General features: G+C 35.5%; 1 protein-coding gene across 1 annotated transcript; it reads right to left on the reverse strand.

Annotated features, from left to right (window-relative positions):
• Positions 1-15,532: 15,532 nt before the first annotated feature.
• On the reverse strand, positions 15,533-17,814 carry LOC131621099 (glucan endo-1,3-beta-glucosidase 12-like). The gene is made up of 2 exons (XM_058892314.1): positions 16,273-17,814; positions 15,533-15,838 (listed from the first exon to the last, which is right to left on the reverse strand). Exons 1-2 carry the CDS (start codon positions 17,663-17,665, stop codon positions 15,804-15,806), a joined length of 1,428 nt encoding a protein of 475 aa, XP_058748297.1. The 5' UTR covers positions 17,666-17,814; the 3' UTR covers positions 15,533-15,803.
• Between the last annotated feature and the right edge of the window lie 905 nt (positions 17,815-18,719).

The raw sequence follows: 18,719 nt of genomic DNA on the forward strand, positions 1-18,719 counted from the left end.
TCCTAAACTTCAACTTAGGCCAAAGGTGGGAGGTTAAACGCGGTCATCCCGGTAGGGGACACCGCAAATGAAATTCCTCTAGTAGCCAACACGACAACATCGGTCATAGGCAAAAGGCAACCTTATGTGTCCTCTTCACATGGAGCATTGTGTTGTAACATTTATCTTATCTGCAAACCATGGATTAATTAAGACAAAACAATAACCATCACCTAATCAAAACCAAGGAAAATAGGAATTCTCGCACATTACTCACTGAAGATGACATGCCTATCTTATTTTGTAGAAACTTCGACTAGCAAATGTGTCTCTATGTCCCCCATCATTTTCTTACTTGGTTCCGCCCCCGGAGGAACAATATTATCAACAAAGCCCAAATATTTAAAGAAGACTACCAATTTCCTCTTCATAAAAGTTTATACCTGAGATAAGTTTTCCAATTTATAGACATAAAACATGATATTTTCCAAGAAATGACTCTAGATCCAAAACTTGGAGAATTTGTCTAAATATTGATAAGGTGACTCATTACATATGTTAGCATGAGCCACCTTAATGAAGGGACTACCTAGGTAGTACAAGTCCTTAAAGTTGTTTGCACTCTCTGAATAAACATCAAACATCTTGATACTCATCCTAAGAAAGATCACCTTGACCTTAGGCTGAACCAACAGAACTTCATTGGGATTTAAAGAGGTGGAAGAAGAGCGTCAGAGACGGCATGCCATTCTTTTATTCGCACATGTATTATAAAAGTTTGATATAAGGCCAACCTACTTAGTGCATTTATGAAGGAGCGATTACTAGATGATTTAGAACTCCCTCCTTGAAAATTAAAGGGGTGAAAGAAACCTATCAAAGAAAACAAGCATTCACAGAGAGTGATGACACGCTCATCATCCTTATTGCATATCCTCTTATCAACCTCAGGAGAAAGCATTCCCCAGTCAAAGTAGAGACACACTTTAGTAAATGTATGGTCCAGACAACCCTCTCTGACAAAGGTAGAAACAATATCTAATGACTCTTAATCCACCAACATAATAAAGTTATCTCATGTAACCTTATGGACTCTAAGTTGAGAGTTGTTAATGTCAAAAGATGGTGCCAACACATAAAAAAATGAATGTATATAGAAGCGCATGATCGACATAAAGATAAACTTTTTGCCCCACCAAAGTTCATCTATCGCGAGAAAATTCACCAAAGTAAGACACATAAAAGATTAAAAATGCATAGCTCTCATATCCAAATATCCTAATAAAGCAAGCAAGTATTAAAAGGAAAGAAAGGTTTAGGTGTTACACTGAAAAACATGAACTTAGTGACTCACGTGTTGTATGCTCCGTGAGCAGAGGTGGCACAACTACGTCCGAAATAATGGTTGATGGGAGGAGATTGGTGAAGACAAAGGATGCTAAAGACGTGGGATATGAGCTATTAAAGATTCACAAATGGCAAAAAAAAAACAGGAACATGGTAACTCTAGAACTCCTTATATATCTCCATAGAAATATGACTTGTGTAATCCAAGGGCATTGGAAAGCGTAAACTTCCCCACCAATGATCGAGATTTCATTGTGTTCAGCTCTAGAGCACTTAAATACCCTAGTACTAGAAGAAATCATTACCTTCATACATAGGGACACGTGTTCATATCTACATGCAAAGTGTTACTAATCACGAGGGAGAATTTAAGACACATTTCTCTCAATGACATCAATATCCCATCAAGGTTTTTCTATTTCCTTCTACTATGGGTCGGACCGAAGACAAACTAGGAAACGCCCTCGTTATATGACGTAGGAACAAGGGTTTGTGGACAACTATTCTGAACCACATTTAAGGCCTACGAAGAAGGCGCAATAAGGAGTATGGAAGAAGAAGGCGCACGAAACCGGTGGACCATTCGCCTTGCCGAGGAAACACGACCATACTCTCTATCACATCTCGTATCTAATTGCACAACAATCCGCACAAGGAGCTTAATTACAGGCCGACGGTTTAACTGCTCATACTATATAAAGATCGGTTCACATCGATCATTTCAAATATTCAATTCATTTTCATTCTAAAACTATTTTCAATCATTTATTAACTTAGACATCAATTTCATTCATATTTCCTAATATACCATCATTTCAAACAAAAAAATGTTCTTTATAGAACCTCCGCCATTTGAATGGGCGGAGCCTTTACTTTTTATAGAACATCCGCCCAATGAATAGGCGGAGCAGTGCAATTTTCTTTAAAAAAAAAAAAACTTTAAATGCTTCCGCCAATGCATTGGGCGGAGCCTCTTATATTTTACACACCTCCGCTCATTCAATTGGCCGAGGTTCTATAACAATAAAAAAAAAGTTTGAAAAGATGGTATATTGGGAATTGTGTTGAAAAGTGTGGTATATTGGGTAATAACTTCTAAAAAGATGGTAAAACAATAAAAAATTCTAAAAATTACTCGATTATTTAGTCATCACTCACATGTACAACAACTGTAGCATATGATCACACAATGACAGACCATAAACGAATGCTTGAAGGTTGGAATTACTATATGGGACAATATTGCATGTGACTTAGTGGTAAATGACAATTTCATGTTGCAGGTCCACAGAAAGAATCTGACTAATTATAACACATCTCGTGCTTGAGGCTTCAACATAACCCGACACACATAGTGGAGCACCACTTTTTCTATTTCAACACTTTCTTTTAACATGGCTTTTCATGTTTTTGTTACTTTTCAATTTTCAAATTGCCTCATATAGTATTGTTGTTGATAAAAATTAAGACGTCGGTGACAATATATTGACTATATATTTTTTATTTTTTTCTGTGAAGAATCTGAAGTTCTGAACTGTGAATGAAAATGAAATCAAGAGCATGATAAAAGTCATTTTGTTTGATTGGTGAAGGATATTCATAAGATTACGTCATCATGTAAAGCTTGTTGCTAATTTAATAATTTTACTTCTTCGAATAAAAAAGCTTTTAAGTTTATGAAGTACAAGTTAATTATCATCACATAATTTTGTTGTGTCCTATTGAAATCTTGGATCATTTAATGGTTCAGTGTCTTTTAATAAGGATAGTGTGGTGTAAGCACAGGATATTGTGGAATATTTGCTGCAATTTTAGAAATTATTAGTTGACAAATTTTGCGCGAAGAAAATTTTGTTGATTTGGTTGACAATATGTTGGACGATTTGGTGTAAAAGAAATGCAATCATCTTCCAGATAAAAGCTATTAGCGTTGGAGACATCTTGACAATGTTAAATTGCTTTTCTGACAGTGGAGTATTATGGGTTCCAAATCCAATATTTCTTGTAACTTTTTCTTTTGGAACCAACATCTTTGAATTTCTTTAAAGTTTAAAGATTGTTTGTAGGGTGAGTATCCCTTATACTCTTTTGAATGAGTGTTTTATTGCCTATAAAAAAAGTGAGAGTAAGATTTTAAAGTTTAATTAGTGTTGAAATCTCTTAATTTTATTTTAAATTTCACTTTAACCACCTATCTTATCTAATAAATGTTATAACTTACGACGTTTCGTTAGCCAACTTAGTGAGTGTTTGGAACTGCGTTTGCAATGTCAATTTCACATCCCAATGCACATTTTAACGTGATTTTCAAAAGCTACAAAGGTTAGCTTTCACGTTAACGTGAATAGCAAACGTGCTTTTGGCATTTTTGATGGTTTACCAAACATATACTTAATCTCTTACGTTAAATTTGTTTAAAAACGTTAACCGAAGGGATGTGGTAAGAGAGCAAGACTTAACTTTCATTAATGAATCGGCAAAAGTTTATAATGTTGTAAACTTCATATTTGAATTCAGGTGTTTGTTGAAATTCATTACGGTTTTTATTCATCTTCTTCCTTCATCCTTTTTCTTCTTCCAAATCTCTTCAAAATTCCTCTTCATCCAAACTATCTTTTTCATAATTTCTGCTAAGATGTCAATGAATTTGAGCACCTATTTAAAATTGAACAATAAAAGTTGTGGGTCATTTGAATTTGTGGTCATAAGTAGGGGGTGTTTGAGGTGTGAATTGAGCGGTTTTTACGCTAAAAATCATTCGAACCGCAAGAGAAAAAAGCGTGCGGTTCGGTTGGCTTTAAGAAATAAAATTGAATCAAACCAAACCAAACTAATGTGGTATGGGTTGGTTCGGTAGGTTTGGTTTTTTACAAAAAAAAATTATTTAGTCATACATACACATATAGAGAAAAATATAACTGTGTTTAATCGTTCATACATTACCATAAAAAAGTTTATAATTGACAAAATAAATTTATAATTTGATACATAAAAATGATCTTACAATTTTATCTTAAGTCTAAAGAATTACATAAATGAAATTACATTTATAAATAACAAACTCAAATCGATATTTAAACTGAATCATTTCTTAACAAATCGAGCCGAATTAAATGAATTTGACTCGACTCGAGTCATTTCCAAACCTTAGTTGGCTGCTAATATACTAATAACGTAATGTAAATAATTAAAATTTTTTTTGCACCTTTACTCCCATGGCTTCTACTTTTCGTCCCAGCCATACGTAGAATGGGCAAAAGACATTATATAAAAGTTTTGTGATTTTTATATATTCTCACTTTTATAGTAGCATTATTTTTTAGCCCAAAAAAATCTATTAACTATTAATATCTGTACGATGAAACTGAGAATTGCTTATTCAAAATGATGTTCCAAGACATCAACTATTTTTAAAGAGTGCTTCAGAGACACTCTTTAAGCATTCTATTTAAAGAAAATATTCTTTAAAATGTTCACTATTTCAATTTTTGATGCATTAATTAGCTATATTTTCAAGAAAAACTTACTTAAGCTCTTAAAGAGTGTCCCTGAGGCACTTTTTAGCATTTCCCTTTTTATAATTATCAAATATGAATAAAATATTGCAATCAAATTATGCGACTATATTATAAATTGAATTATATTTAAAGAATCATTCTTTTATATATATTACTATTAAAGTAGTATAATATAAAATAATATTAAAGAATATGTCCTTTTAGGTTATCAAATTGGCAGCATGGAGAATGTCATAGTATATTTATGGGCAACTTTTGTTCGTCTTTGAAACTTGTTGCCATTAGCTACTACAACAGGCCGCATATGCTAATTCCTGCCCCACCTAAGGTATAGCTTAAGGACTTTTTTCTCATGAGAATGAGAATAAACTTTTTTAAGAAAAAATGGGGAGTCTTTTGGGAATGGTGGTAAAATATTCTACTTTGTTCTATAAATAAAAAATAAACTGATTCACTCGAGATCCACCACCAACCACTAGCAGCATTTGTTGAAAATGAACTTAATTTGCAATTATTGAAATTGCAATAGGCAATATATTTAATTATGAACACCACTCGTCACGTCTAGGGTTAGCTAACGGTTGTGCTAACCTCCTGGCCTTACATGGGAGAGATTCTAAGATTAGAAGTATCTTTTATTGGAAGATGCCTATCTGACTTTTTGAGAATTTTGATTGAGATAAAAAGGACGTCTTATATCCTAGAGTTGTGTTTGTTTAATCTTTTTGGTTTTTGGGCTTAGGCCCTCCCTATTATAAAAAAAAATTATAAACACCACTTTTTAGTGTTTAATTAATTTATTTTTTAAATACATTTTTAATCATGAATTCATATTGGGAAAAACCAAATTTTACATTCTTTAAAGATGGAGTTTAATAAAATTTTATATAGACCGGCAAATCTCATTCTAATTGATGGAGTTTAATAAAATTTTATATAGAGTGGTGTCATACCCCAAAATTTGCCTTCCATATTCCATTTACAATAATTCAAAGTTCAAGATTCAATTTCAAAGCCTTGCTCAAAACAATCCCAAGATCCACAGTCAACTGATTCAAACCTATGATCATTGGTCAAACATCAGGTATAGAGGTGCATAACCATCATTTGATCAAAGATTGATCATGATTCCATTAATAGAAACTCAGAGATGAACAAATACAAAAAGGTTCAAATTAGGGTTTCTTAGGAGAAAGTCAACCCAACTTTGACTGGGCATAATTTTCACATGGAACATCAAAAATTCCCCACTCAAAGCCTATTTTGAAGGAAATTAGATTCTCTACAATTTTGTCTCTCACAAGACAGGGCTAGAAATGCTTCATTTGAGAGGTATGGTGCAAAAGATTACAGGTCATTTTCAGGCATCCTTCAAAAGCAGCTTTTTGTCAAAGAGAATATGATCAAGATAAAAGCTCCAAATGAAAAATATGTTCCAAAGTGGCTTGTAGAGGACACTTTGAAGTTTCCAAAAAGTATTAGAACTCCCTCATATCTTAAAAATTGAGTGAGATATGCTTGATCAAAGTTGGTGGATTTTGGAGGACCAAATGTGAAAAAAGGAGGTTCAAATTAAGAAATCTTGCAAATGGGCCTATGGTTTTATGATACAAACTTGGTCCACAAGTCATTAGCATGCCCAAAACAAAATGCCACGAAATTTAACCTATTATTTGATTTAATATGATTTTTTATTTCATTTTAATGATTTAATTAAGTAAAAAATCAAATATTATGTTAAAATATCTACATAGGCTAATTCCAATCACAATTATGATAAAAAAACAATATATTTTCGTGGTATATTGATTGGGAAAGGATTAATAGAAGATTGGACAAATATAGAAATATCTCATTCAAATTTTAAATCAAATTTCCAAAAGCTGCAAGATTGGATTCAAGAGTGTTTTGGTTGGTTTTTGGTGACCTAATTCATTCCCTATAAGTAGTTTATGCAAGGCAAAGGACTAGGGGACGAGTTTTTGGATCAGAGAGACATAAGCACAAGAACAAGAAATATTCAAGAAAACTCAGAATCGGTCTCAAGGATTTAGGGCATTCCAGAGAGATTTGAGCATTGCTACACCTTCCTTGGAACACACCGAATCTATCTGGACCATCGCACGACTTCAACGCTCCCAGAATAACCTCCAATTGGCCAAGGTAAGTGATTTCGAAACCATGGTCGATTAGCATAATTCAGACATTCTTGTTAGTAATTAATGCATATTTTAATTGATAATGATACCCTGAATGTTTATGGATTGCTTGCTTTGAGTTTTAGTGTGTGAATCGTATTCGGCCATTGGAGGCCGAATTAGGGTTTTTTATTTTGAATTAGGGGTTTTCATTAAAGGTAAAATTAGGTTATAACAATAACATGAATGAATTCGCGTGGTGAAAACAAGGAGAATAGGATAGGTGCGCCAAATTTATATGCGTCCGGGTGCAATTCGCTATTTTCCAAGCTTGTTTGCTACGCAGGAAATCGTGGCTATTTCGTAGCTATATGTATCTGAAATTTGCAGGTTCTATTGGGGAAGATGATGGCGTGGCGCTTCCTGGTTCGTCCATTTGAATTTTCGCGCGCGTTATTTCTATGTTCCTTTGATTTCGTATATATTTTATTGGACGCGTGGGGTAAACAAACAAGCGCGTTTGGTGGGTTGGTAAGGAGAAAGAACATTGAGTAAAGGGACGAGGGTTCGATCCCTCGCTCCCACCTTATTTTTATTAAAAAGGTCTGTTCAATTATCCCATGCGCTGCCAACTATAATGTCCATCATGCACCCTCTGATCTGAACCATTAAATCACCACTCAGCTTGATCCAACGCCCCAGATTGAATACCCATACTATATACCCTAATAGCAGCTACACATAATCATAACCTCTAATAATTTTAAATAATTTTGATTATTTGTTTATTTAAATTAAAATATCTTTTAATATGTTATTTATTATATAATAATTATTTTTTTAAATGAATTAGTATATAATATTTATATTAAAATTTTAATTCGTTGTTCGTTCCGATTAAATCAATTAATCGCTATGGTCAATGATAATTTTAATTAAAATGATTATTTAATTAAAATGCAATTAATTCCTATTTGGTTAAATGGTTTCGACTATCTTATTAGTCGCGATGATTAACCTTTCTATTTTCCTTATTCTAATTCGCTATTCTTTTTAATCGAATCAATCGATTACGAGGGGTAACGATACAAACTAATTATTCATAAAATTATTAAAAAATACCATAATTCGTTATCAGTAATAATCAAATCAATTGATTAAAATTGGTAACGATACAACTTCAAATCTGTTAACTATGGCGATTGAATCTATTGATCGTTGCGGTTAATAGTGCTAAATTAAGCAGGGTTGTACGCCCAAAACCACATCTAAAATACTAAACCACGATACTACGGATTTACATCCTGTCAAACACTGCGATGTTCACAACTACGATAAGGTAATTCAAAATACCTTCGAACTTCGCATTTCAAAACAACTTCAAACATCTCGTATCAAATTCTAAGGCGTACAATCCTGTGCCCCGAACTACGTTGACTCTGATTCTCCATAAGGAGATACGTAGGCACTTGGATAACCAAGGCGAGTCCCCCTCCCTAAAATCTCATTTTTTCCCATTTCATTTTTCTTAATTATCTAACCCTCGAAAGCATAAACCTTACCTTAATACTCTTAGCCATAAAATTGTTAACCTTAGATTCAAAGCCATAGGAAAGGGTTGAGGGTGCCTAACACCTTCCCTCGACCTGAATATAGTATCTTACCCCGATCTCTAAACTGCGTAGGGTTTCCTATTCGCCCTTCAGAATAGGTGGCGACTCTAAAACCTTTATTTTTAGGGCAGGTTGCTACAAGTGGCATATCTCATTCTACAATCAAACTTTGTAAAAATAAATACATATTCTAATTTTAATATAATATTAAAGTTTATTGGCACGTGTCACTCACTAGTTATATGTGCATTAAACTTAATAATATGGAATGTGAGGAGATGTATTAGGAAAACCAAATCTCTTATATCAACAATTCAGATCATCCGTTGTTCAAAGCCATAGGAAAGGGTTGAGGGTGCCTAACACCTTCCCTCGACCTGAATATAGTATCTTACCCCGATCTCTAAACTGCGTAGAGTTTCCTATTCGCCCTTCAGAATAGGTGGCGACTCTAAAACCTTTATTTTTAGGGCAGGTTGCTACAGCTGGCGACTCTGCTGGGGACAACTTAAATGGTGAATACTATGCTCCTATAGATTTTAGGTTTTGGCAGGGTTTAGGTTTGACAACTTTTTAGGGTTTGGCTAATTCGCCTTTTTTAGGGTTTGTAATTATTTTTTTTATTTTTTTTAAAAAAATTTGTTTATTTGTTTTTTTTATCTAAAAAATATTTAATTGTTTATAATATGTTTATATTTAATTGTTTATGTTAATATATTTATATTTAATTGCCTAATTGTCATATTTTTATATGCACTGCTGACATATTATGTAATGTTAAAACCCTAAGTGTGGGAGTTAACTTTGAGATCAATAGGGGACATGAATCTCCTACGAGTCTCATTGATAACTCCACTCGGAGTGGGTTGAGTATTCGGAAATGTCCAAAACGAGGCTTGACTTTGTTGAGGGCAGGACTGGATACTTGGCTGATCTCTTCGAGAACCTACCCCAAAAATTCGAACCTCATGGATAAAATGAGTTGTTCTAAAATCCGAAGAGACAAAAAGTCTCAGAGGCTACGAACGACCCCATGAGACCTTCTAGAACCCCCTATAAAAAGGTTGGCTCCCAAGAGCCGCTACGTCGAACCTATGAACTTATGTGATTATGTGCTATATGTATATATATATATATATATATATATATATATATATATATATATATGTGTGTGTGTGTGTGTTGATCCTTATTTTTTTATTATTTCTTTTTTCCATTCATCATGCATCATGTGCATTCTTGCATCATATCTTATTCAAAAAAAAAAAGAAGAAAAAAGGATATCATGCATATCATGCATGGCATACACATCATTTTCATGGCATTAAGAGAAGATTTCTCTTCTATCTCCAGAACAAGGGACCATTGGGAAGGATAACCTAACATCCAGACCATATTATCCAATAAGATTTCAGCAGAAGAGATCAATGGATCAGCAAAAGCAATAGGGTGGCCAACGCACCTGGAGGTCCAAGCCAAAACGATCATTCACTCTGTTGTACATGCCATTGTCTCAAGCTTTGCAACGTCTGCTCAGCCAGAACTTGGTAACTCTGCTACCTCCATACTCAGCTCCAGCTAACCCCGCTCCCGGGTACAAACATCATGCTAGGTGCGCTTATCATTCAGACAGTCCTGGTCATGATACAGAGGATTGTGGGCCGTTAAAGCACAAGATCCAAGATTTGATTGAAGAAGGGCTCATTGAGTTCGAAGATCCTCACAAGTCCAGTGCCATAGGTGGCTAGAAGGAGGATCTCTTAGATCATTAGTTTTGTTTTCATTCGCAATTTCTTTCCGTTTGTTTAAACATTAGTCCTACGACATATGCTATGTACTTTACAATAATCATTAATGCATTGCTTACGTTTGTCTTGATTCATTCCTAGTGTTCTCACTATATTTAAAACTGTGTTTTTTACTTGGTTTTATTTCTTTGTGATATTCAACTCTCGTTAAAGTCGTACACCTTTAGAGGGAGAATGACGAAAACGATACCACAATTTCATACACTATGCTTTCGAACAGACCGTGTTGACGATGTACAGGCATTGTTTCAATTCCTAAATAACGGAGATATAAGGATGTTAATCCCTTGTCAACCCCTTTGAGCCTAAAGAAGTAGGAGTTTTCCTTCATATAAAATAAAACCCTTAATACATAACCTGGGGTAGGATAGTTGCTCAGTTAACTTAATTATTCCAAGTTGTTCCTTTGAACATAAGCACCGATGGTTCCCCGTCATCATTAAGTCCGGCAGTCAATATCCGCAAAGAAAAAGAAAGCAATGCAAAAGCCTGCTGAGTCAAAAACATATTAAGGAGACTTAGGCAACATTGGGGCATCCCGCTGACTGCAGTTTTAAAACAAACAGTTCAGGCAAAAGTTAGGGATAACAAAGTCGAAAAGAGGTCACTATGTACCTTCGACAAAAGGGAAGATATTACAAAAAAGGAGAATGACTGCCTTTGCAGATAAACCTTTGGTTTTTGAACCATCATAAATATCAATGTTATAACTCCTAAAGTCTTTTGGAGCCTAAACGCATAGTCAACTGAGCATAGGACTGGAGAACATCACGAAGATAGGGATGGGTACAAATAAATTTTGAGCCTCTATCCTTTGTTTCTTTAAACCGTGAACCAGGCCACGTTACAACCCTTAAAAGTCCTAACTGAAGCATGGTTAGTTCGAAAGCATGTTGTTACCAAAGGTATCCCGACTCCTTAAGGTCTACTATAACTTTTGAGTTGATATCACTTTCTTACAAAAAAACCTTTGTTTTATTCAAAAAAAATGTTTTTAAACTTTCAAGACAGACATATGCATTCGCATCTTATGAATTTCATTACAAAGTACACTTGTCTATGTGGATTCAGATGTTTAAACATCAGGGAGAAGTTGCATGGGGCATGGCTAATGGCTAAAAATCCTACTGACTGACGAAGTAGCTTTAAAAACTCGTCGAAAGAAGAAACATCCCTTATGCATGACTGGAATGGCTAATGTGTACACATGGCATAACTCGTCATTATACCATTTACATGGGGCAATCTAATCAAGATCCATTGGAATCTCTCAAGGACGCTGAATAGCCCATGGGGCAAGTCCATTACCTGGGGGCACGTTGCAAAGTTCACTCAGTGACAGATGGTGTCAATGCCACTCTCACATCCTTTTCAGGAACCTTTATAGGATATTTCTCAATCTGTCCATATAGTCTTCTTTAAGACATGTTCAAATACTTTTTACCCTTTCTAGGAGCCTTTTTCATACAGTCTTTTAAAGACCCACCTTCTTATCCTTTCTTTTTTCAAACCCTTTCAGATAGTCTTCTCTAAGACATATTCATTTCCAAGAACCTTTTCTAGGTAGTCTTCTGTAAGACATCTCTTAACTTTTTCTTCAGATAGTCTTTTAAGACATATTCAAACTTCTCTTATGCTTTCAAGAACCTTGTCAAACTTTGTTTAAAGTACAGAGTCTTCTCTAAGACAGTTCACCATCCTTTCTAGGGTGATCTTCTTCAGGATGTCTTTTCCTAAGTTTTGTTTAAAACCCCACATTCCTTAAAACAGTCTTTATCCTCTATAGGAATATTTTTGACCATCTGCACAAACATATCCCTTTGAGCTTTGTTTAAAGCACAGTCTTATTTAAGACAATTTCTCATTTTTTCCAAGGACCTCTTCAGGTAATCTTGTAAAAGACATCATCTCATTCTGAGTACTCAGCAAATCACCGTCCGTCATAACTCACTCTGAAAAGCATCTGCTTCACATTCAAATCAACACTTAGCATCAAGGAGACCTCAAAATTGGTCTAATCAAAGACGATTATTCATGATAAAGACTCTTGAATGGGGAAACCACATCCAGAGGGTTTTCCCAAAATAGGGGCATACAATCAAGGATCCTATTAACTAGGGGCATATCTTTCAAGAATTCAAACACTGGGGCAATGCATATCAGGCAAGACATGGTGAAACTCGAGTTCTCTCCAAAGGTCCCTCCTTCAGATAAAGGGGCATGTCCCACAATTTCTGATATTCGGGAAGTCACACTAGTATCACCCAAGGAGCATTGTTGCGTAATTGATCTTCCCACGCCTGTGCTATTTACATCCCGCAGTGTGGGATCGGCATACATGCATAATTCTCATTTATTTTGAGAATCTCATTACATGACACATGCATCATGACATTGCATAAAACTAACGCTGCCTTTTCAGGTCACTTCATAATCAAAAGGATGTTATCATCCAAATACAGTGCAAATATGATCGTATCAACGATTCAATCTTAACAGATACAATTCTAATACCTCATTCCAAGTCTTTCTTCAAAGGCAATCCAGAAGCAATCAAAGAATTTCTTATCTCTCCAGGTAGTCTTGTCCAAGACAATTATCCTAATCTTTCCAAACAATCTTGTTTAAGACATATCCTAACCTTTCTAGGTAGTTTTGTTTAAAATATTTCATTCCCTTTATAGGAACCTTTCTAGGTAGTTTTGTTTAAAACGTTTCATGTCCTCTATAGGAACCTTTCTAGGTAGTTTTGTTTAAAAACGTCTTATGTCCTTTATAGGAACCTTTCTAGGTAGTTTTGTTTAAAACATATCGCGCCCTTTATAGGAACCTTTCTAGGTAGTTTTGTTTAAAACGTATCATATCCTTTATAGGAACCTTTATAGGTAGTTTTGTTTAAAACATATCGTTCCCTTTATAGGAATCTTTCTAGATAGTTTTGTTTAAAACGTATCGTATCCTTTATAGGAACATTTCTAGGTAGTTTTGTTTAAAACGTTTCGTATCCTTTATAGGAACCTTTCTAGGTAGTTTTGTTTAAAAAAATATTGTGCCCTCTATAGGAATCTTTTTAGATAGTTTTGTTTAAAACGTATTGTATCCTGTCTAAGAGCCTTTCCAGGTGAGTCTTGTGTAAGACGTATCACATCCTTTCCAAAAACTTTTCTAGGTTAGTCTTGTGTAAGACGTATCCTAACCTGTCTAGGTAGTCTTGTTGAGACATTTCATATCCTTTCTAAAAACCTCTCCAGGTAAATATTGTTTAAGATGTTTCATATCTTTTTAGGAGCCTTTCTAGGTAAGTCTTATTTAAGACATATCATGCCTTTCTAGGTAGCCTTCTTAAAATGCTTTCGGGTGAACTTATTCTTGTAATGATAGGGGTCATTCTCTCTATAAAAACAAAAAAGGGAAACAAAAAAGAAAAGTAAGAATTAATCATAAAAGAATGTACAAAGGAAGGATATCAAGAAATCATCTTACGCAGACAAATCATTAGTGTTAGGGGAACACCCTCAAGTTTAAGTAGGTCCCGTATAATGGAAAAACCTACAACAGTTTGACCATTTCTCTCTCTCCCCATTTTTCTTTTCTCACTAAGCTTAGTCGGGTCGTAACCCATGATAGTATAGGGCTTGCCCATCCAATACAAAGGGAAACTATGAGTCTCATCTTCTTCGTGCATGATCTCAGGACATTCGGTACTTCCTCTAACCCAAAAAAACTTGTCATTCTAGTGTTTGTATTGGAAGTGTAAGGGGAGAAAAGAGCTCGCCCAAAGATGAAACTCACAGAGACCCATATGCCTCTGTTAACATATTTCTATCATATAATGAAATAAATATGCCCACCATGGGAGTGATGTTGAGACCCCAACACAGGACCATGAAACCTCGAATAAAAGTCAAGATGTTTGAATGTATATTGGAAGAAGCAATGTTGAATTTTTTTAGAATTTTGGACTCTAGGATGGTTAAGGTGGTACCAACATTGAAATGCTTAATCCCCCCAATATAAAAATAAAGGTATTTTCCATTAACTCCCCGAGGACATCACATGTAGATATTATCACCGGATAAAACATGGTTCTGATATTACATCAACCTCATTCCTAGTGTTACACAACTCCAAATCTAGCCAGAAGGCTTGAATCCAACCATCTTAAAGACATATTGAATCAATACACATAGCCTCTTTATAAAATGAGCCCTAATTAGAGATGGATAGCATCGTGGGGATTTAGATGGACATTAGGAAGAAGACACTAAGTCAGTGTCGCTATGACTAGGCGATTCGCTCATTGAACTATCATTAGACGAACATTCATGTCTACCAAAGTGCTACATTTATGTGAACTACAAATATAGTGATCATTAGGATATTTTTATATTAGCATACTTTTATGACTACACAAATATTATACAATTGTCTAATAATTTTTGTTATTATTAGAGTACATCTACCCAACCATTGAGTTTAATAAAAAAAATTGTTGCATAACTAATTTAAACTACTAGTTTACCATTTTACTATACAAATATATGATTATGAACCTCCTATAAGCAGAAGGGACTAAAAATAAAAACTACTACTAGTTTACCATTTTACTATACAAATATATGATTATGACCTCCTATAAGGAGAAGGGACTAAAAATAAAAACTATAATATTTATAGAAACCAAAAACGTATTTAACCCCACTAAAATTATAATAGACCGTATAAATATGATTGTGACACCATCAAACCAACTAAATAAGCCATAAATTATCCCAATTAATTCTTTTTCCTTTAAATAATTTGATAATAAATAATTTACTATCCTTACACGTAAAGTAAACATGACATGAATACTTCATTGAATACATGCTGCTTGCACTCCTCAATACGTTACACTTACACATAACAAATCGTCATCAGTGGTTACACTGCCGAACCACATGTACCAAGCAGTGTCAGCTGGCTTTGAGGCTATCAAAGTATTAAATCGAAACTACCAAGTTAGGTATGGTAGCAGTTATTTATGATGTTTACAAGTTCTATAAATACGAGTGTTGTAACAAATCAGTTTCCGACTTAATCATAAAGATTGCTTCACCACAAATGTGATTAGTTTTGTAAAGCTTAGCAAGAAAATTATATTTACTTAACTTGGATTAATATTAAAGAAACTCAAATGTATTAGCAAAATGAAAACTTAATACGACTACTTCTAGTCTAAGCAAATGAAAACTAACAACTACTCCAAAATAATAAAAACTTAGATACAGTTCAATTAAAGTCTCTAAAAGTAAATTAAGCTAACCAACTTCCACCAACTAGTACTAACATTATTTTAACTATTCATCAATCAACCAAATATCTTCACCTTCACCCTTCAGCACAGTGCAAAATCAGCTTTTAATATCCAGTAGGATATTCACAGTCACCATACTCTGCACAAAAAATCACACTCATAAATATAAATATTTGAAATTAAATTAAAGCTTTCAAAGTACAATTAGAATCCAATGTTTCACATTACCCAATCTTTGACTAATTGACTTTTTCACAACAAATTTTGAACTAGTACTTGCCACAATTACATTTACCTTTGTCTCTTTGTTATCATAAAAGTACTTTTCACCTATCAATGTAAACACTATAGTACCCTACATTATACAATATGTTCCCAAAATAATACACTCTACCCAATAAAATTATGCCACGTGTCATCACAAAAGATTCCCTCTTCACATGCATAGAACCACCTTCTAGCTCTACAACCTAGCTCACGTTAGCAACACTAATCTAAACTACACCGAATATTATAGAATCTACTAACAAAAAAGAACAATGAGAAAAAAAAAGGTTGTTATAGAATACTCACTAGGCTCTTGCGTGACCACGTACGACGTACCACCGAAATAGCAACTCCCACCCGCACGTGCTTGTTTTTGATAATAACTGTTGAACGCAAACGAAGCGTGCGAAACCAGAGTATTAGGATTGTAACACGTGGAGTTAGGTTGAATCGAACGGCAATCAGCACCTCCTTCACCGCAAGCAAAATCTAAAGCTGCCTGTAGCTTATTTTTATCCGCGTAAGGATTCGCAACACACCACGTGTTCCCGGTGGTACTCTTCGAAACACCGCCATTACCACCACCCTCCGCCGGAGAAGGCTGACTTGCACCACCAGCCACCGGTGAAGGATTGTCGTGGTAATTCTTAAGCGCCTCCACGGTTAATGGAACATCATAAACCTTCTTCTCATTAGGGTAAAAAAGACCGAAGTTTCTCTCTGAAGTGGGGCCAGGTTTCTGATTTTCATTGAAAAGTGCGAATAAATAAACGGTTAGATCTGCTTTGGGTCTCAAAGGGGTCCCACTTCCAGTCAAGATCTTACGGACGAGATTCGCGTTGTACGCAGCTGCATTCTCTACACTCGCACCCACTTCATTGCTATCACCTTTTGAAGGCCAGCCTGTCTCCGAAACGACAATGTTAACATCGTCGTATTTCAAAGCTGAGAGTGCAGCGAAAACGGCATCGATTTGGGCGTCGAAGAGGTTGGTGTATCTTAAGTTGTTACCCTGATCCACCTGACCCGGGTTTGGTCTGAAAAGAGCGTAGTCTAAAGAGATGACGTCAGCGTTTGATTCATAAGCGAAGAAAGGGTAAACGTTTACCATAAGGTAAGAACCGGTTTCGCGGATGAAGTCTAGCATGGGTTTGAAAACGGGTTGGATTAACTCGGGTCGGAAGGATCCGGATGAGGAAGGGTAAGAGCTGCCAAGTGCGGAGAGTGCTATAGGGGAGGAAACCTTAATGTCGTTGTGGAGGTCGTGTTTTTGGAGGGCTCTGTAGATGTTTTTCATGGCGGGTACGAGGAACTTTGTGGTGTTGGAGGGGTCGACGAAGACTTCGTTACCGACTGCAATGGCTTCGATTTGGGTGTGTGGGTAGTAAGCTACGATGTTTCGTTCGACCCATGAGAGAGCAAAGGAGGGTGCTTTTGCGGCGGCGAAGAGTTGTTGGTTTGGGAGGTCGACGGTCACTTTGATTTGGGATCCGGATAATGCTCGGAGAACTGAAGGGTCGGTGTCGTAGACTTTGACACGGTCGAGACCTTGTGATTTGAGGAGATGAACTACTTTGATGGCGGAGGGGAGGTTGTTTGCTATGCGACCGTAGTTTATTCCTATGGAACCTCCATTAGTAGGAGTGAGAAGAGTGAGGAGAAGTACGAGTAAGATCGTAATGAGGTTGAAGTGCTGCATTCTCTGGTTCTGTTGAGAAACAGAGAGTTGAGATTAGGGTGTGGAAATTGCTATGGAATGGTAAGAATATGGCAATGTGGTACTGTAATGTGGTGTGTTTGTTTGTGGAGCAAGTGGGAGTGACGTGAGGAGTTTGTGTGTGTGAGAGAGGATCTATCTATAATCGATGTATTGAGGGGAACGAGGAAGAGGGATAAAATGGTAATTAAGATGTGATATTGGGACCCACTGTGTGTTTATTTTTGTTGGTGTGACAAAACAAAAGGACGAGTGATAATAGGACCACCTCGTGTTGTGAAAGAAGACTTTGGTTTGCTGGCTAGAGCAACTTGATTGCCGGGAATTGGTTATATTTTGTGATGTGTCTCAATGATTTTATCAAGTGGATTGAACATGGGTGATGCATTTTATGTGAATTATTCAAGAGGAAACGGTTATTGAAATAGAGCTGCTTGTAATGTAGTGATGCATTGAGTTGAGTTGTAGATTATCCAGCTATTTAGGTTGAAATTGATTTAATAACTAATTATGTAGACATGTTTTTTAGATATATAATGTTACAGAGGAAATAATAATTAAATGAATATATTACGTTGTTGTCGGGTATTGTTTGGGGGCAAGTCTTGGCAAGTTTATTGCAAGTGTATTTCAAGGTTAAAATATTGTTAGATTTATGATAATGCTTATGATCAAAGTATTGCTAGATTTATGATAAAAGTGGATGCTTAGAGTTTTTTTTTTGTTTGAAAAGGCAAAAAAGGCATTAGTATTACCAGAAGCTTGGCATAAGGGATGCCAAAAACAAACAACATTCAGTACATCATACATGTCCAGGTATAACAGCTACCAAAATTACACCAATTCAAACTACACCAATTCAAACTCCTAAAACCATCAACTATATATCTCAATATGTTATTAACAGCAGAACAACACCACCTGCCGCAGGAGGCTATATATCAAGAAGAACTCCCTAACTAAGGACGTAATATTCGCGGTGTCGACAAACGAAACACAGCGCTAGACAGCTGCCTTGCCAAATTCGCCACTGGTG

This window comes from Vicia villosa, linkage group LG7 (genome assembly GCF_029867415.1).
Source record: "Vicia villosa cultivar HV-30 ecotype Madison, WI linkage group LG7, Vvil1.0, whole genome shotgun sequence".
NCBI lineage: Eukaryota > Viridiplantae > Streptophyta > Magnoliopsida > Fabales > Fabaceae > Vicia > Vicia villosa.

Coding starts and splice junctions, on each gene's coding strand:
- LOC131621099 (XM_058892314.1), bottom strand. CDS start 17,665: ATGCAGCACTTCAACCTCATTACGATCTTACTCGTACTTCTCCTCACT. Junction 15,839..16,272: donor CGTGGTCACGCAAGAGCCTA/GTGAGTATTCTA, acceptor TTTTTTGTGCAG/AGTATGGTGACTGTGAATAT.